General features: G+C 38.5%; 2 protein-coding genes across 5 annotated transcripts in view; one reads left to right on the top strand and one right to left on the bottom strand.

Moving 5' to 3' along the window:
* DSC1 (desmocollin 1) overlaps positions 1-23666 on the bottom strand; it is a 360764-nt gene that overhangs the window by 240938 nt on the left and 96160 nt on the right. For all 4 annotated transcript variants that reach the window (XM_030336571.2, XM_030336568.2, XM_030336570.2 and 1 more), the window contains exon 3: positions 1092-1142. In XM_030336571.2, coding sequence (XP_030192431.1) covers positions 1092-1142 — 51 coding nt within the window. The remainder of the gene's footprint in view (positions 1-1091; positions 1143-23666) is intronic.
* The window catches only part of DSG4 (desmoglein 4), a 30028-nt gene continuing 15473 nt past the window's right edge, over positions 9112-23666 (top strand). The window contains 8 exon segments of the mRNA XM_030336996.1: positions 9112-9168; positions 9861-9896; positions 11428-11559; positions 13222-13377; positions 13680-13824; positions 16003-16169; positions 16439-16573; positions 17604-17789. Coding sequence (XP_030192856.1) covers positions 9112-9168; positions 9861-9896; positions 11428-11559; positions 13222-13377; positions 13680-13824; positions 16003-16169; positions 16439-16573; positions 17604-17789 — 1014 coding nt within the window.

Here is a 23666-nt window from a genome sequence, read left to right as displayed (position 1 = left end):
AAGTAACCTCATTTTACAAATAAACTTTAGGACATAAATGATTCATAAATGTACTATAAGTGGTACAGTTGTAATTTGAACCGAATATTACACGTCCAAAACTTTATCCACTCTTCCTGATTTGACTCCTTCTCTCAACTGGGCCAATGCTGTATCCCATCCATGCTTCTTTTACAGGGTCTGTAACATTCCAGTATCTTTTTATATCTGCTTTCCTCTTTCTTTGAATGTGAGAGCCCTTTCTGGGCAGATACTCTATCTTAGTTTTCATTCTGGGAGAGTAAGTAGCACGGGTGCATATGTTTTAGCTTCTGAGGTACATTTATATTGCCAGAAAAAGGCCTATTCAGGTTACTTCAGTTAATTCAATTTATTGTAAGGACGTCCAAAGAAAAAAGGAAGATGGGAAACCTTCTCATCAACTAGGCCAGAGAGAGCATAGCACACCCAGGATACCAAACATCTCTCTGGGTTATTTCTGCTCCCTCAACTGCAGGTGCCTCTAACTCCCTTTTTCATGTACTCCACCATCATGGTAACTAGTCCAACAGTCTCCATTTTCTGTGATGCCTTTTAGCCAGGCCCTCAGACCAAACCACACCTTAGAATGGTGCGTGACCTACATAGGCTCCAAAATGGCGACTTTTATAGGCAAGGAATTTCTGCAATTATCCAGGAGCCCATAACTATTTTGCACAGTTTAATTGATGTTCACACAGTTAGGCTACTGTGTGCAACTTAGGAAGACAATGTCATTTCATGTTTCTTCCAAAACACCCATTCCCAGGTATGGAAAGTGAGGAGCCTCCTGACAGGGCTCATGATTTCATAGGGCCTGAGAATAAAACCTGCAGAGTTCCTGCAAGAACACCTGTCCTTAAAGGGACAGGATTTGGAGAGCGTGGCGATTGGGACTCTCATCAGTAGAGCCAGCTGAGTAGGAAGCAGAAATACCAGATGTGTACCACCTCCAACAGGCACGATATAAGTTCTCCTAGATAAGAACCCGGGATCTAACGTTGCAACCTCCCAAAATTAAAAAACAAAAAATGTCGGGGACAGCAAGAGGATGAAAAGGAGCTTCTACTCACAGATTCGCAGGGCAACCATGGATCATTGCTATCCTTCAGTTGAGCTGGGTTCTGTAAAGAGGACAAGAGCAAATAAAATAAACTCCAAACACTCCTTTTATCCCTTTAAACTGAGGACTGATCAGGTTGATGTGGCTAATTTCAAGTCTTTAAAAATGAGTGACTAGTACTTTTATATGACAGGGTGTGCTGTGAACATACCCTCTAAAGCACAGAAGAAAACTCTTTCACTCTTCTTCCTCTTTATGAACACACTGTGCATTTCCTGTGCCTATCACTTTCACACTTTTTGTTCGTTTTAGATCAGAACCTGAAACAGAGAGAGGCCAGGAGATTCATCCAAGGTCACATAGCTGGTAAACAAAGTCAAGACACGTCCTCAGTTCTTCTGCCTCTAATGTGTCTAAACCACATTGCTTTTTATGAAGCTAAACTATAATTTAGTGCTACATATCCATTTTGAGACAGAAACTATTTGACTTAGAAATATACACAGATTTGGGGTGCCGGGGTGGCTCAGTCAGTTGAGTGTCTGACTCTTGATTTTGGCTCAGGTCATGATCTCACGGCTCATGAGTTCAAGCCCTGTGTCGGGCTCTGCACTGACAGCATGGAGCCTGCTTGGGATTTTCTCTCTCCTCTCTCTGCCTCTTTCTCTCTCTCTCTCTTTCTCTCTCTTTCAAAAACAAATAAATAAATAATTGAAAAAGAAATATACACAGATTTCAGAAACTTGATATCAGCCTAATTGCTGCTATAACAATAATCTTCATTTGGGGTACACATATCCCTGAGATACATGATCATGCTTCTCATGTAACCCTGAGATACATGATCATACTTATACAGAGGTATAAGTGCACAGATAGTTTTAAATGAATCATTCACTACATACTCAGCTTCCACATATATATTCTTTCCTTAAGTCAACATGATGAACATGTACCTGAACCTGAAGTATCAAGCTGACCTCTCCCAAATCTCCCTTTAAAAAAAAGTCACACCTCTCACACATGGCAAACATTGCTAGGTTGCACTGCAATGGATTGCAAAAGTATCCGGGGCACTGAGCCAAGCGATAATTCAAAATATCCATATCAGAACTGAGAAAGAATTGACTCTAAAATTCATAGTGTCCTCTTACAAGTCATATGATCTTCAATTATTTATTTTCAACAATATTAAAAGAGGACCCAATAGGGTTGCCAGTGTATAGGTCATTATAAATCATTTTTAACGATAGATGAAACATTATTAAACATTCTCAAAAATTCAAAATACTGTAAAAACGTTACTCTCCGTGGCAATGTTAATGTTCAAAATTGTCTGCTATTGCAAGATCACTTATAAGAACGCAGTAAATCCAAAGATTTATTTTGGAAATATAAAGAAAGAAGATGAAAGTAAAATTTTGTTCTCTTAAATTTTACACATATATTCTATTTCTTCAAAGATTTTAACATATTTTTAAACACTAAAGCCTCTGGCAGATTCATGATTAGCAATAAATTCCAGATCATCACTCAGCAAAAGTAAAATATCTATTGTGTCCTCCTTTTAGATCAGAACAAGACTTTCACTTACAACATATATCTCCGTGTAACTTCCCATACCTGCACAATTTGAAGCACAAAAGGCTCCATAATGATCAATCTTACATTTTTCATCTAGTCTGTATATGTGGTAGAACTAATTTTATGAACACAAAACATTAAATAAGAGACAGTGATAAAGTACAAATATTATTTTGTCCTCCTTTTTCTTTTTGAAAATGTTCATTTTTTTTTAATGTTTATTTGTTTTTGAAGGAAAGAGACAGAGTGTGAGTGGGGGAGGGGCAGAGAGAGAGGGAGACACAGAATCCGAAACAGGCTTCAGGCTCTGAGCTGTCAGCACAGAGCCGACGCAGGGCTCGAACCCACAAACTGCAAGATCATGACCTGAGCCGAAGTCGGACGCTTAACTGACTGAGCCACCCAGGTGCCCCTGTCTTCCTTTTTTAAATCACCCAAGGATTTGCAAAGTAAACACAGATTACAAACAAAACCAACTTCTAGGTTTCAAACAAAGCTTATTATTTCATTTTTCTTAAATAGATAGACCTGTGGCAAAAATCAAGTGTAATAAGACCTTAATCATACCACAGATCCAGCATATGGCCCTGTCTGTAGGAGGCAGTCCCCTCTAGCTGTTTTATCCTCATGCCAATGTATTTGCAAGGAGTAGAGTTGAAGTCACTGCTCCCCAACTGGTTTTCTAATCTATCATCTGCCCATTTGTACAAAAACACAATTTAGTCACATTGACGCTCAAAGTCCTATGGTGCCTTGGTGGCTCAGTCGGTTAAGCGTTCAACTTCGGCTGAGGGTATGATCTCATGGTTTGTGAGTTCCAGTCCCGTGTGGGGCTCTGTGCTGCACTAACAGCACAGAGCCTGCTTCAGATTCTCTGTCTCACTCTCCCTTTGCCCCTCCCCCGCTCACACACACACACACACTCTCTCTCTCTCTCTTTCTCTCAAAAGTAAATAAGTAAACATTAAAAAAAAAAGTCCTATGGTGCAAATGCCTGATAAATGATTTTAGTCATTCTCTCGGGTGCTGCTAATCAAATAGTTATTTTCTCATGGAAATTTATCATACTTATAATTAGATCAGTGTTTTACAGATCAGGTAAAAAGTTGAAAAGAAATCTCACAAAATTACTATTTAAGGCATGGGAAAGTCTAAGAAATCACTTAAAATTAGGGAGAGAAAATTCTCCATAAGATAAGGAACAAGCGCTGTAAGTCCCAGAAGTGTGTCTGAGTGCACGTGGAAGGCAGCCCACCCATTCAGAGGCTGCTCCAAGTTCAATGCTTAACCAAGAGCAGGGATAGTGAGTGACCACATGCATATCATGAACCAAAAGAAAAGATATCAAAAGCCACCATGAAATAATTTCTCTCAAAGAACTGTGTGGATTATCTCATACACCTGTATATCTGCATATATTTTTCCCTTTACATCTTCTACATTTTTAGTAATGCCACCCTCGATTTTTGCAAGGCTTAATATCTTTATCAATTTTATAGTGATGGTCTATTCATTTCTACAACAAATACTTACTGCATGCCTAGTCACTGGGCATTCTGATAGGAGAGGGTAGGAACATGATCCCCAAAATCCCAACTTTCTTGGAACATGTAGAGTAGTGGACAGGTACAGATAACAGAGAAGTAAATGGTTAACTTTTCAAAATAACATCAGACACTGAAAAAGTGCTGGGAAGACTCTTACAGAGGAAGATGTAACAATGATGGATTTGACAACCATTGACAAAGGGTGGCCATGGATGCTGACTGAGCTTGGGGATGGGGGACTCGGGTATATCTCACTAAGAAAGAGACAGGGCCAGTGTTTTGAAAATCAGAAGGTTGATGGGATGCCTGGGTGGCTCAGTCGGTTGAGCGTTGGACTTTGGCTCAGGTCATGATTTCACAGCTCGTGGGTTCAAGCCCCGTGTTGGCTTCTGTGCTGACAGCTCAGAGCCTGGAGCCTACTTCAGATTCTGTGTCTCCCCCTCTCTCTGCCCTTCTCCCACTCATGCTCTATCTCTCTCTCTCTCAAAAATAAACATTAAAAATTTTTATTAAAAAAAAAGAAAGAAAGAAAGAAAATCAGAAGTTTGAGCTTTCCCAGCAGTGATTCAGTAACCTGAGACAAGGGAGCACTTGAGTCCTAGAACAGAGAGCATCAGGGACAGAGATAAAGGACAGAGCTGGCAGAAGGGCAGGGCCAAATCAGATAGAGCCTCTTTGCTATGAAGGCAGTCTAAATTCCATTCTAATGGCCATGGGAAGTTGCCTTGCAAGTTTGAAGCAAGGGAGTGACTCAATCCAATTTGTGGTATTTTTAAATTTTTTTTTTAATTTTTAATTTTGAGAGAGGGGGGCGGGCACAGAAAGAAGGAGAGACAGACCATCAGTGCAGAGCCCGCTGAGGGGCTCGAGCCTGAGCTGAAATCAAGAGTCAGACACTTAACCAACTGTACCACCCAGACACCCCAATCCAAATTATGTTTTATAAAAATTGCCTTGGCTATCATGTCATATTTTATTTGGCTCTTGCAAAAAAGTCTGTGATATGGCCCCTAAGCTATTTTACCTTATATACATAATATCAGATTTAAATAAGGTTTGTATTTGGTTACTTCTTCAAACTGTAGTACCAATCTTAAGAGAATTGGGGATAACTAGTTAGGAAAGAGTCTTAACGAGAATAGATTTGGTACTCCTAAGGAACATATCTAAAAGCTATACGTTATACTCCACAATAAACATGTTTGTATAATAGTTTTCAGTGGAGATGCACTTAATCAGTTAACAATAAATAAGCTTCTATGCAAGCAAGAAAGCTTTCCCAACTTTTCTTTTTTTTTTTTAATTTTTTTTTTTAACGTTTATTTATTTTTGGGACAGAGAGAGACAGAGCATGAACGGGGAGGGGCAGAGAGAGAGGGAAACACAGAATCGGAAACAGGCTCCAGGCTCTGAGCCATCAGCCCAGAGCCTGACGCGGGGCTCGAACTCACGGACCGCGAGATCGTGACCTGGCTGAAGTCGGACGCTTAACCGACTGCGCCACCCAGGCGCCCCTTTCCCAACTTTTCTTTAAACGCAAGTGCAATGACATGATTGTCTATGTAGAAAATCGAAAAGAATTGACAAGACAATTCCTGGAACTAATAAGCAATTACAACAAGGTTGCAGGATACGAGGTTGATATACAAAAGTCAAATGCTTTTTAATATACCAGCAATGAACAAGTGGAATTTGAAATTTAAAACACAATACCATTTAAATTAATACTCCCCCAAATTAAACTGTTAGGTATCAATCTAACAAAATATATACAAGGTATACATGAGAAATTCTAGAAAAATTAAATAGAGACCTATTCCATGTTTGAGAGAGATAGAAGAGAAGTGGAGGGAAGGGAGAAAATAGAGACAGGTGGGAAGCTGAAGATGAGGAACAAGAATCTCTTAACATGAGATGAGGGCTCACGTGCCTGGCTCACCAACCTTCCGGCATCCACCGAGGCAGTGCTTCCAGTTAACCTCCCGCTGGAGGACAGTGCTTGACAATCACATATCAGAGTTTAATGTACAGCACTATCCGTTCTCTGTTTTCCAAACATCTCAATGACCTGAATGGAAGCTACCTACTAAAGTGATATATAAGGCAACCTTCGAAATATATGATGTCTTTATGTATTCATTGATGTGCAACTCTACCACAATAATCACTGAATGAAAAAAACAAATTACCAAATGGTGTATTATAATATAATTCTCCTTTGGTCAAAAAAAAAATATTACAACTTATGTGAGTATGTGTTTTTGGAAGAAAAAAAAAAAAAGCCTGAAAGGAATTCTCCAAATATTAGCAGTGGCAATCTCCAAGTAGTGGGATTTAGTGGGATTTTTACTTGTCCTTACCCTCTTTCCAGAATCATCTAATTTTCTAACACCAAAAAACCTGACTCTCAAGGGACATTATTTAGTATGAAATAAAACATCTTTCACACCCAAATAAAACCATCTTCTATTAAATACTGAACTTCTTTTCTATGTCTAGATATTTTGCTGATATCTAGTAAAAGTACACGTGAGGAAGAAAGTGAATTAAGAAGAAACACGATGCCCTACTGCCAAATTTCTAATATGCGTTTTTTCCCTTCCTGGGCTCAGGTGCCATTCCAAATCCCCACCACACACCCATTCCCTCTTATACCCCCGCACACACACACATACCTGCAGATCTGCTCTGCACCCTGCCTGCCTGTCCTAGTCTCTCTCCAGTCTCTCCCTGTTTCACTCTGTTCCCTGACTCACCAGAGTTCACAATAGTACCTTATCATCTCCCTGAATCTCCAGTCAGCCTTGGTAACAATCCCCAACCAGAGGACAGCCCTAACATTCCTTCTCTTCCCGCTCCTAGGCTGTCAAGTTCTACTTTATTTTTTTTAACGTTTATTTATTTTTGAGACAGAAAGAGACAGAGCATGAATGGGGGAGGGTCAGAGAGAGAGGGAGACACAGAATCCGAAACAGGCTCCAGGCTCTGAGCGGTCAGCACAGAGCCCGACGCGGGGCTCGAACCCACGGACCGCGAGATCATGACCTGAGCTGAAGTCGGACGCTTAACTGACTGAGCCACCCAGGCGCCCCACGTCAAGTTCTACTTTAAAAAAGGCTCAAAACTGGGGCGCCTGGGTGGCTCAGTCGGTTGAGCATCCAACTTCGGCTCAGGTCATGATCTTGCAGTCCATGAGTTCGAGCCCTGCATCGGGCTCTGTGCTGACAGCTCAGAGCCTGGAGCCTGCTTTGGATTCTGTGTCTCCCTCTCTCTCTGCCCCTCCCCCGCTCATGCTCTGTCTCCCTCACTCTCAAAAATGAATAAATGCTAAAAAAAAAAAAAAAAAAAAAAGTTAAAAAAAAAAAGGCTCAAAACAGATGGCCTGCACATCATATTCTTGCTTCCTCATCTCAGTTAGTCTTCAAACTCTTCATCAACTACAGACTAATAGTTGCTTGCCTCTGTTTCTAGCCTTCTGTGCTCAAGTGTTCCCTAACATTTATGGCATGAGTTGGCTTCCTGTCACTTTCCTTCACCCTTCCCAATTCTTCTCACTCCAACCCCACAAAATTGTGGAACAGGTATGTGCATAATTTTCCTCTAATTATGCCTCAAAATGATTTCTCTCTTCATTGAATTCTTCTGATCTTTTGTATCAAAGGAAGAAACAATCTACCTCATTACCAAGTCTCTTTTATTCACATTTTGATCCAGCCATTCCTATTCTCTTTTAATCACAACTGTAACTGTTCCTTGATTTCTTTCCTCTCCTTTTCTCCTTTTTCCTCCTATCACTTTTTCTCCACAGCCCCCTTCTCCTCTGCCTTTAGATCGTATATTTGGTCATGATTTCCCAACATTAAAAAAATATGCCTTGAGATGGCTCAGTCAGTTAAGCATCCAACTGTTGATTTCAGCTCAGGTCATGATCTCTTGGTTCATGGGATCGAGCCTGCATTGGGCTCTGCGCTAACAGCTGACAGCACAGATCCTGTTTGGGATTCTCTCTCTCCTTCTCTCTCTGCCCCTCCTCTCTCTCCCTCTCTCTCTCTCTCTCAGAATAAATAAACTTAAAAAATATATTTTGATCTAATTAACCCCTCAAACTATATCTTACCTCCCACATTTCTTTTATCTCCTAACTGAAAGTGTAATCTACAATTACTATTTCCACTTTCTCAATAACTCATTCCTTGACTCCCATGATTTGGCATATGTCACCAGCAAAAGTTAGTAATGACCCATGACCTTCTCGGTTCCCATTCTCCTTCACCTTGCTATGCACATTAACCATCAAATATTCCCTCTTTGTCTAACCTCTTATCATTCCACTCCAGAGATTCTGTTTCCTCTCTTATTACTTCTCCACCTGCTTATCCAATCTCTCCTTTCTGAACTCAGCTTCCTCATCAACCCACCACAACCACCACAATCACCACCACTTTGTAGCATTCTGACACCGAGAGAATCCGCTCTGCACCCACAGCCTGGTCCCCTGATTCTCTATTCCCTTGGGCTCTTGGAGCCCTCTGCTTTTGGACTTCTTCTTTCTGTACCCTGCACAGATATGAGCATTTCCCATAAGATTCTGTTCCTTGCCTACTTCACTTACCTTACACCATTGCATGTAATAGCCATATTTCCTTTAACTTCAAATAACACTCGTGTTTGGATAAATTCTTCTTTAGCTTTTCTATCTATCACAAATTTTAGAATCACATTAAAAATTTACAAAAATAAAATGAACATCAGACACCCTCTCACTGCAGTGACATTCTCCTGCTGAATTTTCTGTTTCTATGACTAGCACTCCAATTGTCCGTGAAAGCCAAGCTTACACCATCTGACCTTTCCCCTCCTGGCATCCCATGGTCCATAAGCCCTACCAGTTCTTTGGGAATGTTTCTATCTTCTCTCCTTTCCAGTGCCACTTCAACACTGATGTTGGTGTTCTAAGTATGCCTTACCTCAGCAATTGCTAATTCCTACATGTCTTGACTTCAAGTGCTTTTCCTTTACATTCCACCCTTTGTATCGATGCTGTGTATTACACACACTACTTTTGTCACTCTTACTCTCTTATCCAATGAAGTTCAAACTCCTTAATCTGTTACATAAAGCACTTCAGGATATGTCTCCAAACTGAGATTCCAAACCTTGTTTCCCATGTCTCTTTACTACTACTTTCCAGCTAATAATATTATTTATCATTTCTGGAACATCCAAAAGTGCCCTGTGTTCATGTTTTACTCTGGCTGAAATTTTCCTTTTTATCAATTCTTCTTATCAAAGCAGCTTCATCCTTGAGAGCCCTTTCAGTCCCTAGTCTCCTACAAGTCCTTACCAAAATTCACTTTGATCACTTGAGTTGTCTGCTATACCCATCCATCAAGCCCATCGGTGCCTCCATTAAAGCATATATCCTAACCTGTCTTGCTGTAATTATGTGTTTTTTCTTCCCTAAAAGTGTAAAAGCCTCTGGAGGGCAAAGAGACTGTATTATTCATTTTGTATTACCCATGCTTCTTCTATATTATTAACAAAATGTGGATTTAAGAAATGAATTAACAAAAGAAGATTGTCAATGGTTTTATGACAGTTTCCTTTAAATTATGCACTTTTTGCTAATGTTGTACCTTCTATAACAGGTGGTGCTAGAAGTAAACAGCGAATTTATTGTTGAGGTAATGTATATTAAAACTGTTTTCTCAATTTAAATTGAAAGAAAAATGGAATTTTGTAATGCATCGTATATCGAAAATCAGAATACTGAAATCATAATCACTTAGTAAAAGGTAAGAGAAAGAACCTCTGCCAAACTAAAATAGCAATGGCAAACCCATACTTCTAAATATCCATGTTTTCAGGCATAGTTTGTAACAACTCAATGTCATAGTAACTCCTACTTTTCAAACTGTATTAGTAGTTTATTCACACATTTCTCAACTTAAAGAAGCAGAGTAATACATTAGAATGAGAAGAAGATTTTTAGACAGTTACACCATTAAGAAAGATAACCAATGGTCAATTTCCTCCTTTCAGCGAGGGAAAGATATATATATATATATATATATATATATATATATATATATATATCATCACAACTCAATAGAACAACAGAGAATCCAGTGCCATTAAGAGTGGGACTCAGGAAATAAAGTCCTCGATCTCTGGGAGGGCTTTATTTTCTTACAGTAATTAAACTTTCATCATGATCAATCTCAAATCATTGAAGAAAATAAAATTACCTTTCTAATCTCTGTTGATGAAGAGATCTCTGGTACATTTCAGGAAGTTGCATCAAAATAGGGGGAAAGTGTACGTGTTTTGGTTCTTGAAAGGATAAGCTCCATTCACAGGGAACGTTTCCTTCCCCAAAGTGGTAATTAAATGAAGCATTACCTTCAACAAACATTACGATCATTTAGGCCTCAATAAGTATATTAGGAGTCACTTAAAAATTTATTTATATATATGTATATATGCATACATTTATGCATGTATACAAATATGTTTATGCATGTAGTAACATTTCTAAACTCTTCAATACTTTAAAATTCTTAGACTTCCTCCAACAATAGTAACATAAGACCACAAAGAGAAAAACATATAGCAGGGATAAATATGGACAACATTGAGAAGACCTGTAGTTATCCATGGGATTATTGCAAGTACCATCAATTCAGTTAAAATATTCTTCTAATCCTACAATAATATATTTGGATGCTTAGCCAGAGTGATGCCCTTACCAAAAGAAAAGAAAAATCCCTTCCCTCTTTTAGGTGACCATACCCACCAGCACAATTTTCCTTTTGCATAGGATGAACTCAATGGAACACCAGCAATCTTTTCAACTCTGGAGATCAGAAAGCCTGGTCAGAGCCCAAAGAGGGGTGAGGAAAGATTGAAAAAAAAAAAAAAAAAGAAAAAAACACAACATATTATCCAATATAAACACATTATGAGCACGACACATAGCTAATGAAATTTGTTTCACTAGAATCATATAGTTACAAGTGAGATGATTCCAAAAGAAGTAGGTAGGCAAGTGACCAGGCTACATCCACCAAGGGTTTTGAATTAGTGAACACTTTCTTTGTTCCTCAAATTCAATACCTTTGCTTCTTCTGGGTGCACCTTACAATGTTGAATACATGTCCTTACTAAGTAGAACTGTCCTAACACTGTATAAAATGTGAACTATTTTTGCATAAGGTGAAAGAATTAGACGTTGAAAATGGCACTACAAAATGGCAGACAGTCAGAAGACAAAAGCGGGAGTGGATCAAGTTTGCTGCTGCCTGTCGAGAAGGAGAGGACAACTCCAAGAGGAATCCGATTGCCAGAGTAAGTGAGGAAATGAACAGGAGTATGCGGTGCTGATAACACATGATTTGCAGGGCAGGAAAGCCCTCAGACATTTCGGGGATTTGCAGCCTTCACCACTCCACAGTGACTTAGGAAGAGGGGTGACAGGTAGTCATTTGCTCATGTTGCTGAGGCACTGTTTTGAATATTACCTTGTGGGAACTGATACAGAGCAGAGAGTCTTCGAGTGATCCTAGAAGAGAAACCTGGGTCTCCAGCACAACTGGGCTTTATCTGTTCATTTGTGTCCTGCTTATCTGTCATAGGTACATGTTATAGAAAATTTATGCATGTAGTAATAATCTTCCGACTATCCCTCCCCCAGATCAAAGGTTTACAGTATTGATTAATTCTCTCCAAGAAAGGAAAGAAAGGAAGTGTCAAAAGTTCCCACTAGATTCCTATATCCAGAATTAGGAGAGTCTTAAAAAGTATTCCAAATAATGGTAATTAAAAAGGAAGGTGAGTGAAGGGAAGAAAGTGTACTAAATTGATCCAAGAAGGATGGGATCCATATTAGCAGTTTCACTAGGTCTTGGGAAGGGGCATCTTGGCCTTGCCCCACTAGTGAAACAGCAGAGCAGTCAACCAGAATTCTCTCCTTACAGCTTTACATTTATACATTGTTTGCATGTTTATATGAAGTTTTACCTATCTATAGTAAGCATCAGCAGTGAGTGATATTACAGATACAACCTCCACTCAAGAAGACATTCTCTGTCAGAGGAGTATTCCGATTTTTGGAAATTTTTGGAAAGATTTAAATTGTTATTGTTTCCTTTCAACTCACAGTTATAGCTTTATGTTACTTCACTGTATGGCGTATTCTTTTCTTTTTATTTGCATTTGGGGATTTCCTGGATTTTCATCCAGATAAATAAGATCTCTGGAGTAGAGTGGAGCTACTCCAAGTTGTGTTTCCAGTTGTCTTTATTTAATTGTGGGTATTGGGTAACAAATCTTAGTATTTTACTGAATGTTCTCATCTTTAGTATACAGGTGAGATTCCAAAATTTAAACTATCTTTGTTCAAATTTATGAGCAATAGATATAAAACTATTAAAACAAAACTTACATGGCAGAATATTTGCCATAAACTTTATTTGGCAGATGAGTGATATGGTAGGTTTCAATTCATAAAATTATTCCCAGTATCTCAAAACACTGTATTTCTCTTGTGGTTTTCTTAAGTTATCTATAATTTTGATTAAATCTCTAAAGTCTAGTCAGGGTACATATCAATATAATACGATCCTTCAATGAGTACTAAAGATGGTGATTTCTTCTGTCAAACTCTTTATATGCAAAGAAAATCAGAGAATTGAACAATGTACCATTAATAATAGCAAATCTCCCATCAAGCATGTATGTGCCTTATGCCAGGCATTGGGGTGTGGTGTATATATGTTACCTCATACAATCCCCACAACAAACTTAGGATGTAAGTGGTATTATCCCATTATAAGCTGGTGCTTGGCAAAGTTAAGTGAATTTTCCAAGGTCACACAGGCCTAAATCATGGTGCCTTGTTTGAATCCAAAGCCCATCTGGCTACAAAGCTATTCCCTTCTCATTCTATTACACGCCACGGTTCATTATCCGCTTTAAATAAGATCACAATCCTAACCATTTTCCTCATAGATCCGATCAGACTGTGAAGTGAACCAGAAGATTACATACCGCATCTCTGGGGTAGGAATTGATCGACCACCTTACGGAGTGTTTACCATTAATCCTCGGACTGGGGAAATTAACATCACTTCAGTGGTGGACAGAGAGATAACCCCACTTTTCTTGGTAAGTCACAGTAGTGTTTTAACTTAGGCATATTATTTTTCTTCCCTATTTAAAACACAGTAAAGCTGAAGCCAAACAAAGGGACCAAAGCAATGAAAAGAGTATGAAAACATAAGTTTATAGTTCAAGAGTGTTATATAGATATGCCATCAAATGTCTTGATAATGTTTAAATTAATAAACTTTAATCTGTCTGAATTCACTAAGCAAATTGTTTCTTTGCATATTTCCTGAACTAGTTTTGATCATGTTACTTAATTTCCTTTGATAGAAAGAGACAGTTTTTCCCTCAACTCTCCACAGATCTATTGCCGGGCTCTGAATTCACGGGGTGAAGACTTAGAAAGACCTCTTGAGCTTAGAGTCAAAGTTATGGACATAAATGATAACCCTCCAGTTTTTACCCAAAATGTGTACACAGCCAGCATTGAAGAAAACAGTGATGCAAGTAAGTGGATGACACTACTTCTCCGCATTATTATCACGTCGATTTCTCTTGCTCAAAAGCTGTAGGAGACTGACACACAGGTAATTTAAAGATCAGAAAAAGTCAAACTTGTATTTTGAATAAGCCCCACAAGTTCTAACTTAAAACTGACCTAGAAAAAAAATCATATCTAAAATGCTACATATCGTCTTGTTTGTTTGTGGAGGATCCTTGTACATGTCAGGAGCTTAGCGCCTTCCTTAAAGATTATTACCGGTTCATGATTAACTTAAACCAAATGAGTTAACTGAAAAAGAAACCATGGATGTTTTCCATGCATGGAAAAGGTCTCTGTGGTGATCTATCCCTCAAATGTGGGCTGAAGCACATCAGAGAGTGACGGAGGGTGCATCTCCGACAGTAGCCATCAGGTCGGTCACAAAGCGTAATCTCTGGTTCTTCACAGTCTACACGGCAAGCCACATTACATTCTCTCTCTCTTTTTTTTTTTTTCCACTTTTTCCATCCTGTTTAATTCCATCTCCAGCTCCAATACTCTCTTCTCCTTCTTTCTATCCCTTCTCCTGAATGTCTTTCCTTTCTATGCTTTTCCTATGTTGGTACTTTCCTTTGTTCTCCCCTCCCTTGCCTTCTGACCCTTACTTTCCCCAATCCTCTAATATTCCTTTTTCTTTCATATCTATGTCTGCACGTGTACCTCGAGATTAAATTTGAAAAAGGGAATATAAAAAAGGAATTTCAGAAAGAAAGACATATAGAAAGCAAACTAGAGGTACTAATGGACAGTCAAAGAAAGAAGGATGGAGAAGTTTGGAGGAAAAGAGGAAAGAGGCAAGAAGTACTGGAGGAGAGAAAGAAGAGGTAAAAAGGCAGGAGTCAAGAGGGGGTGTCTGGAGAACTTCTTCAGAATCCCCAAAAGAATGATGTGGAAAATAAGAAACACAAAATGCTTTATAGCATAGGAGAAGAGGACATACAGAAGTAAAGTGAAGGTTTTGCCCCAGAGGGTCTCCAAAGCCCATCATTGTTTCGTCACTAACATACTTCAGCATAACTTGGTGAAGGGAGGAAAGGTAAAACCCGCCTCCAAACCGACACCCAAGTCCACGTCTACGTCCACGTCCACTTGGTGGCTGATTAGCAGTTTTATTAATGCTCCCTCAAGTGAGGAGAGTGAATCACAGGGCCAGGGCATATTTTCATAGACTATGAACTCCATGAAACCTGGCCTTTTTATTCAAGGGGTCCCTGGTTCTCTGTACTAGTTTTTCACTTTGAAAACTGGCTGGGAAGCAGAAAAACATCAGGGACCAGCCAGCTCTGGAAAATCTGTCCTAGGGGCTAATGTCCTTGGGGATTGCCTAGGATGCTGGCTCTTTGTTCCTATGAATAATCAACAACTTTTTGTATTCCTGTGGACAAATCTTCTTTTCAATAGTTATATGTTCTTGACTATTCAGTCAAGTGCTATCATCCTCCAAGGCAACCAATAATAATTCACCATTTTCTGGATGAATGAAAATAAAGAATATAGGTGATCAATTAATAATCTTAACATTGAATTTAATTAAGCTATAATCTTTCTATTTTTTAAGTTTATTTATTTATTTTGAGAGACACAAAGTCAGTGGGGGAGGGGCAGAGAGAAAGGGAGAGAAAAAATCCCAAGGCTCCACATTGTCAGCACGGAGCCCAATCTGGGACTCAAACCCACAAACTGTGATATCATGACCTGAGCTGAAATCAAGAGTCAAATGCTTAACTGACTGAGACACCCAGGTGCCCCAAGCTATAATCCTTCTTACTTAAGCATTTTAAATTAATGTCACAAGACCACTGTAAACACAAATTGACAAAATCGGTTTTTCAGATTTATGATAAAGGCTATGGAACTTCTTTTTCATACATTAACAATTACTCTAGTTTGCTCCTGATTTACCATTTAGTCACTTAAGGAGTGTAAGTACTTTATATACTAAAGGATTTTATAGAGCAAACCGCCATTCCATTATTTTTACAATTAGTGGTGTAGTTTGAAATTATGGTAATACATTCTTGTGGAAAACTAAAACAGAAAATTCAGGGAAGGCCAACCACTCTTTCTTCCTATGCCTGATGATTTGCTGAACTGATCCCAGCAGAGTCCTAAACATTCTTCACCCCCATCTTCATTTCTAGACACACTGGTTGTAAAGTTAAGTGCCACAGATGCAGACGAAGACAATCATCTGAATTCTAAAATAGCCTATAAGATCATCTCTCAAGAGCCAGCAGGGGCACCAATGTTCATCCTGAACAGGTACACTGGAGAAGTCCGCACGATGTCCAGTTTCCTTGACAGAGAGGTAAAGCCTTCTATGAATGAATGATAAGAAATAAAGAACTCAATTTTCAAAAGGCAAAGATGAAATGATCCAAGTATGCCTTTCCTCCAGTGTAAAGGAGGGAAGGAAAAATAATCTAACCATGACTTTTGAATGAAAATTATAAGAAGAAAAAAATTATATTAAAATACTACATAAAATTATAAAAGGAAATTAGGGGAACAATTTCAGAATGTGTCGTGTTTCATTCAACACGTGGTCTAAGGCTTACAATTCTTTTTCATTTTAAGCAACACAGTATGTATAATCTTGTGGTAAGGGGCTCAGATCGAGACGGAGCTGCAGACGGACTGTCTTCTGAGTGCGACTGTAGAATCAAGGTTTTAGACGTCAATGATAACTTCCCCACTTTGGAGAAAACTTCCGTAAGTTGTTATTTTTATAATCCTTTTCCCCTAAGTGTCAGTAACTGATTTGCTTTCCTGCTACTTTGTGAGCCTGGTTCTGTTCTGTGTGTGGATGGACTCAGCTTTGCTGTGTAAACCTTGGAACTTATTAAGTATAATAATAATATACCTCATACAGTCAATAATATTGTACTCACGTTGTATGGTGACAGATGGTAACTAGACTTATTATGGTGATCATGTCACATTATATATAGACATGGATTTACTATGTTGTATGCCAAACGAAAATGATACTGTATCTCAATCGTATTTCATTACAAAGTAGTAATACACCTTAATAGTGCATGCTTGCCTTTGAGTCACTATTCTGTACAACCTGCAACTATGAAAGCAGCAGACCAACTCCTCCATACTCTCTACTTAAAGAAATGTGGGATTTTATTAACCTGATGCTGGGAATCATGTAACAATATTGATGTATCTTTATAGGCCTGATGTTTGCTGAATTAATTCTACAAGAGTCCCAAACATTTCCCACTTTCGTCTTCATTTTAGGCACAAAGAAGTATAGCATTGAAAATAGCAAAGCCAAATCTGGCTCGCCACCTATTTTGGTTAAAAAAAAAATGTTTTATCGGACCACAACTTGACTCATCCCTTTATATGCTGTCTGCGGCTGCTTTGATCTTACAGCAGCGGAGGTGACTAGTTGTAGCTGAACTCTCTGGCCCACAAAGCCTAAGATAATGTCATCTGACCCCTCACAGGAAAAGGAGGGACTAACTTACGGAAAATTAAAAATAAGCAAGGAAAATAAAATAAAGTGCCAGTTTGACCTTGACTTCACACACAGCACAAGAAAATCAGTTTTATTATCTTATATTCCTATTCTTATATTTCTAATTGAAATGTGTGGCCTTTAATAATGGTGCAAAAATTATTGATGTAGTTTGTTGTTAGTATCTTAAGTGATAATTATGTATTAGTAAATATCTTTCCTCCTTTGAAACTTTATTGATTATAAAATTGATCCATGTCTTTTCAGTACTCAGCAAGTATTGAAGAGAATTGTCTAAATTCAGAGCTGATACGATTACAAGCAATTGATCTTGATGAAGAAGGCACCGATAATTGGCTGGCAAAATATTTAATTCTCTCCGGAAATGATGGGAATTGGTTCGATATTCAAACAGACCCACGAACTAATGAGGGCATTTTGAAAGTCGTCAAGGTACAGTTTGGGACCTGCAGTATTTTCTTCTTTTTTAAAAGTTTATTTAGTTATTTTGAGGTGGGGTGGAGCAGAGAGACACAGGAGAGAGAGAATCCCAAGCAGGCTTCATGCTGCCAGCATGAACTCCACAAGGGGTCTGATCCCACCAGTCGTGAGATCAAGAGTCAGATGTTAACTAACTGAGCCACCCAGGTGCCCCTGCAGTATTTTCTTCTAAAGAAGTTTTAATTTCCTCTTCCAGACAGAATCTTGCTACCAAAAAAACACTCTATAACCTTGAATACTACTTACGTGACTAGTGCCCTAAGTTAGCTCACTAGGTCGGTCTGAGCCTTCCAGCTCAGCAACACGCTCTTTGTTACCAAGAGAAGTAAGAATTAAGGAGGCTGTTTTGTTCTCACAGTGCCCAATATCTAGTTAAGAAAACAAGGCATGTACTCCTGAATTAGATAATAAGACGAGTTAAAAACAAAGAAGTGCTTGTACAGATGTTATAATGTTAAACATAATTAATGGCTGAAAGGGTGAAACATTAAATAATTTCTAAGAGGTGAGGTCTTTCTGAGTTGGGTTTGTCTGAAAAGGTTTCATGCAGAGAAGACGGTGTAAGCAAGACCTTACTACTGAGATTGCTAATGTGAGAGCTGAAATGAGCAAACAAGTTGAGGGGAGGAAAAGGAAAGCATGCTCAGGACACCACGAGCAATTTGGGGGGCTGTATCAGATGTTCATGGAGGGAAACAATGAGATGCAAGAGCGAAGATGATGATTAGAGTTGGGTCTGCTGAGAACCTTGAATACTGGAATGTAGGGTTTGACTTTTTCCTACCGATTAATTTTTCTTAAACTACTTTATGATTTATGGAGCAATAAATCTAATCTGTCTTATGGACAGCAATAAAATCTAAAACTACAAATAAGAAACAGCTAAAACTACAAACCAATAAGATTTAAATTAACATTGATGTGATCGGGGAACTTAATTTTTTCCTTCAGCAAAATCAGTACAAACAACATAAACAGAACTCATAGTTATGAAAGTATATACTGATAGACACATGCACACATTTAATTTGGTACATAGTGACCTGTAATTATTTCATTCCGTTACTACTTTTCCTTATGCCATTTGCCGTATATCAGGAAGCCATTTAGCCTCCCTCTAATGCAAACATATCATTTCTCTATACAGTCCTTCTGTTCTGTTTGCAATTTTCTAGAGCAACTGAAGTATTCCTACTTTACCACAAAACACTAGCACTGAAATCATGCAGTGTATTAATTTATGAGGTTGTAATCAAAATTATGGAAAATGTCTATGTATACTTTCTAAGATTGTCATTCAAATGAGCCCACAAAATTTCAAAATTTCTTAAGAGAACACAAGGACTCGAAGAATATACCAGAGCTTTCCTGTTTGAGAAACATTGCTTGAGGCCATAGGTCAGCAGACTATAGCCCATGGGCTATAGTCGCTTTTTGCACATAAAATGTTATTAAAAAACAACCACACTCATTCATTCATTCACTATTTTCTATGGCTGTTTCCACACTCGAATGGCTGAGTTGAATGTTTAAGACAAAAACTGTATATGACCTCCAAAGCCTAAACTATTTACTCTCTGCTCTTAACCAAAAAAACTTTACTAATCCCTACTTATAGGCCAAGAAAAGTTTTGGGATTTTTTTTCAATAGCAGTCACACTATGAGCTCAACTCTGGAAAGAATAAAATTAAGAAAATAATTATTATAGTAATTGAGTCCTAAGGTAATAAGAACCTGATTTAAGACAACAGCAGTAAAAATGGAAATGAGGGAACAAGAAAAACAGCCATTGCCAAATTAACATAGATAAGGAAAAGAGAGACAAAAGGTCACTTACCATCTTATCAAATTCTGAATATTTAGTCAAGTTTGTTTTCAGGGATAGAATTTGTTCAACCTTGCATCTCAGTTAAAAATCAAGATCTAGATATGTCAGATAATTCTTACCCATCTTCTTACCATCTTAATCATTGACTTAGCTTCTTATCTTATAGCATGTCACTGTTCTTTGCTTTTGGTCTGTCTCTGAAACTACTAAAAGACATAGTAAGAGCTTTGAATATAAACAACTTGATCTATATATCTTTCCATTCCTAGCATCCGGCCCAGTGTTCAGAAGATAGTAGAAACTCACAAAAAATTGAGGATGGTGAGGCTCTCACCCAAATGCGAGTCACCATGCTTGACTGTATAATTCATAATTTCTAAAAAATTATAAAACTGAAAAAGAAGACATGTTCAGAATGCGGGCAACGCACTATTACTTACGTAATGTGTCTTCTGTGAGAGCTAAAAGGTTTTGGGTTTCTTAAATATTCTCAGTTCATCACATACACACACACACACACACACACACACACACACACACACACACAACTATGGGAAATTCAAGTTCATGAAAAATTGGTCAAGACAGTATTAGATGTTATGCAGTGTCTATCTTTCTTTCCTGGATGATAACTTCTCAAGTCCATTAAAGAAAGCAGAAGGGCACCTGGGTGACTCAGTCGGTTCAGCGTCTGACTTCAGCTTAGGTCATGATCTCACAGTTTGTGAGTTTGAGCCCAGCGTCCGGCTCTGTGCTAACAGCTCAGAACCTGGAGCCTGCTTCAGATTCTGTGTCTGCCTCTATCTCTGCCCCTCCCCACTGCTCCCACTCTGTCTCTCCCTCTCAAAAATAAATTAACATTAAAAAATAATTTTAAAAAAAGAAAGCAGGAAAAGTATGTTTAAAAACATCAAAATAATATGGAAAGGCTAATTAAAATGATATTTAAAGCCTCAGTATGTATTTCAGGACTTAGCCACAACTATGTATTTAGAGAACATATGTGTCGAGTTCCAGAATTTGGCATTTGGAACAAGGTCACTAATGTCCTGTACCCTCTCCATTTTCACTCAAGCTGCTATTTAACTGCATGGAAACTGGCCTCTTAGTCATGGGCTTTTGACTGAGCTTTCTATAACCCTTTTCTTAGTCTAAGGATTGAGAACTGCTATGTGCTAGAGATATGAAGGTGACTAAGACATGGTCCTTGTTCTCAAGGAACTTGTAGTTTAACAAGAGAAAATCTTTAAGAAGGTAAAAAAAATCTCTCTTGTCAATAACTTCTTTTTACTATTTATCAATACATGTATACAGAAAAAGTAACAAATAATATGTGTGTGTATACACATTCACTTCAACACTGAGAAGACAAGCAAAATATTACAATTGGAATTCTAACAAAGAAATATTGCTTCTCTATTTTTATAATAATTTTAATTAATGTTTATTAAGCAGTCACTAAACACCAGCTAGTCAGTCATACTGTGTATACAGAGGTTTTAAAACCGTCACAACTCTGGGAGAAAAATATTTTGATTCTTTTTTTATAGAAAGTGAAACAAAATCAAAAGAGGAAAACTAACTTGCCTTAAGTTCAGCCAGGTGGCAAATAACAAAGACAAGATCCAACCAGAGCTCTCTGATTCCAAAGTCATACTTAACTGCCCCCTCCGTGCCTCCCCGTGTAATCCGGGGCCAGTCAAACAAGTTTGAAGCAAGAACTAGTACCTTCAGACATCTCCCTCTGTTCACCTCTGTGCCCCTTCCCAACTGCATGTGCCCTGCTCATGTCGTCCAGATGCATTTCCACCAGAAAATGTCAATTCCTAGAAAGGAGAACATACACACCCTGGCAGATATTTAACAATTCCCTCGTGGGTAATTGCCATGGAAAAACTGCCTGTTTTGTATACACACTGCTGATCTACCTTTTTCCATACTTAATTCTAAAATGAACAGGCATCCCCTCTGAGAAATAGCAGGGTCATGTTGACCTAAACCAAAACCAAAACCAAACATACAAAATTGCATGGGAGACTCTAACAGCTTAACTTCTTTGGGGCGCCTGGGTGGCTCAGTCGGTTGAGCATCCAACTTCGGCTCAGATCATGACCTCATGGTCCGTGGGTTCGAGCCGCATCGGACTCTGTGCTGACAGCTCGGAGCCTGGAGCCTGCTTTGGATTCTGTGTCTCCCTCTCTCTGCCCCTCCCCTGCTCATGCTCTGTCTCTCTCTCTCTGTCAAAAATAAATAAGCATTTAAAAATTTTAAATTTTAAAAATTAAAAAAATTTTTTAAATAGCAAAAAAAACCTGCCAGAAGCCAAATCTCTTTCTGGATGGGTCATCTTCATTCTGAGCCCTTCCTGAGCCCCCTGTAGACTCTCTAAGACTAGCTCCACCCTTTTAACACATATCAGCATATCCTTTATGAGTATTCTTCAGTCAGGTCTTCAACCACAGAAACTTGATTCGTTCCAGCCTCTCTCTTCTAACTCCAAGCAGAGACTCGTAGTTGTTTTTATTGCTTTTTGCACAACCCTGACCTCTGCACAATCGCAAAACTCTTGATAAAAGATCCCATTTGCAAAGAATATTAGAGAGGCTTTCTGTCTTTCCTCTGCTTTTTATCTTCCTTACTGGAGGGAAGATTAGCCCCCCAACCAATTTCCCTACACCATATTCTGTGAACATCTGTAATTGACACAACATTATACACATATTAATATTCTCCCCCACCCTCTATTCAAAAGGGAGAGAACTATTCTAACAAAGAGCGCATACGTGTGTATGCACCAAAAACTCCAAGAGATTTCTCTACCTGAAAAAAAGAATCTCAGATTTTCCATTTGTTTAAAGACAGTGTGGAATTCTAGAAAATAAAAACTGAGTTGTAGAAGACAGGTCTCTTCTGGTTGAAAATCTATTTTTGAGAACACCATTCATAGTCAGCTCTGTGCTAGGCATTGTGTGGACCAGGGAGGGGACAGATGTACAGAAAACTCAAAATCCCAAAACTGAAGGATTTGAGCTGAAATATAAGTAAATCATAGTGAGTCAGTCCCAAATAAGGACCTAACTGAATTCCTGTGACTATTTCCATCTTATTAGCTCTTGTGAAGAAATTAACTAAAATTTACTGAGTAAATATTTATGATGTCATAGAATTTCCTTGAGAAGCAGAGATTTACCTCAGGGTCTTATTGGTGGCATTGTTATGTCAACTACTGTTGTTGGCAAATGTGATATAAGGGATGCTAAGTTATCTTCCGGAACACTTCTAAACAGTCTTTGTCCAGGACTCCCTTTTTCACAACTGCTTTTTCACTTGTTGTACAAGAGGGAACTCTTCCAACTGAAAATCCATTTTTTTAGTACACAATTCACAGTCGGCTTTATGCTGAATTGTTGGTGGTGACTTTTCATGTCACCACATCAATCATTCGGGATCAAAAGATTCCATTCACCTTTTATTCAAACAACCCATTTTAAAGGTGACTTTTCTCTGGGAAAGCTATTTGCTTATTTGAATGTGCCCTGTGAAGAAATCTTGTCCACCAGACCCAGCACAATTAAATTATAGTTTAGGGCTGCATATAATAATCATGAATTCTCCTTTAGAAGTTGTTTGCCTCATTTTTTTTTTAAATTACATGTTCAACTATACTAATAAAGCTCCCTTATTCTGCTGATTTCAAGAGCTTCTTAGATGTGAATTCTACAAAGAAAACCTGGGTCCTATTTATTCATTCACCAGTTATGAACATTGTTTTATTTCATTCTAAGTTTATTTTTCATTTTTCTCATTTGGAAAGAAATCATTTTTGACTTCAGGGTTTTTATATAAAAAGTCTGAGGGGCGCCTGGGTGGCGCAGTCGGTTAAGCGTCCGACTTCAGCCAGGTCACGATCTCGCGGTCCGGGAGTTCGAGCCCCGCGTCGGGCTCTGGGCTGATGGCTCAGAGCCTGGAGCCTGTTTCCGATTCTGTGTCTCCCTCTCTC

This window comes from Lynx canadensis, chromosome D3 (genome assembly GCF_007474595.2).
Source record: "Lynx canadensis isolate LIC74 chromosome D3, mLynCan4.pri.v2, whole genome shotgun sequence".
In the NCBI taxonomy this organism is placed as follows: Eukaryota; Metazoa; Chordata; class Mammalia; order Carnivora; family Felidae; genus Lynx; species Lynx canadensis.
Note: the sequence above shows the minus strand (reverse complement) of the source record. Positions and strands in the feature narration are given on the sequence as shown.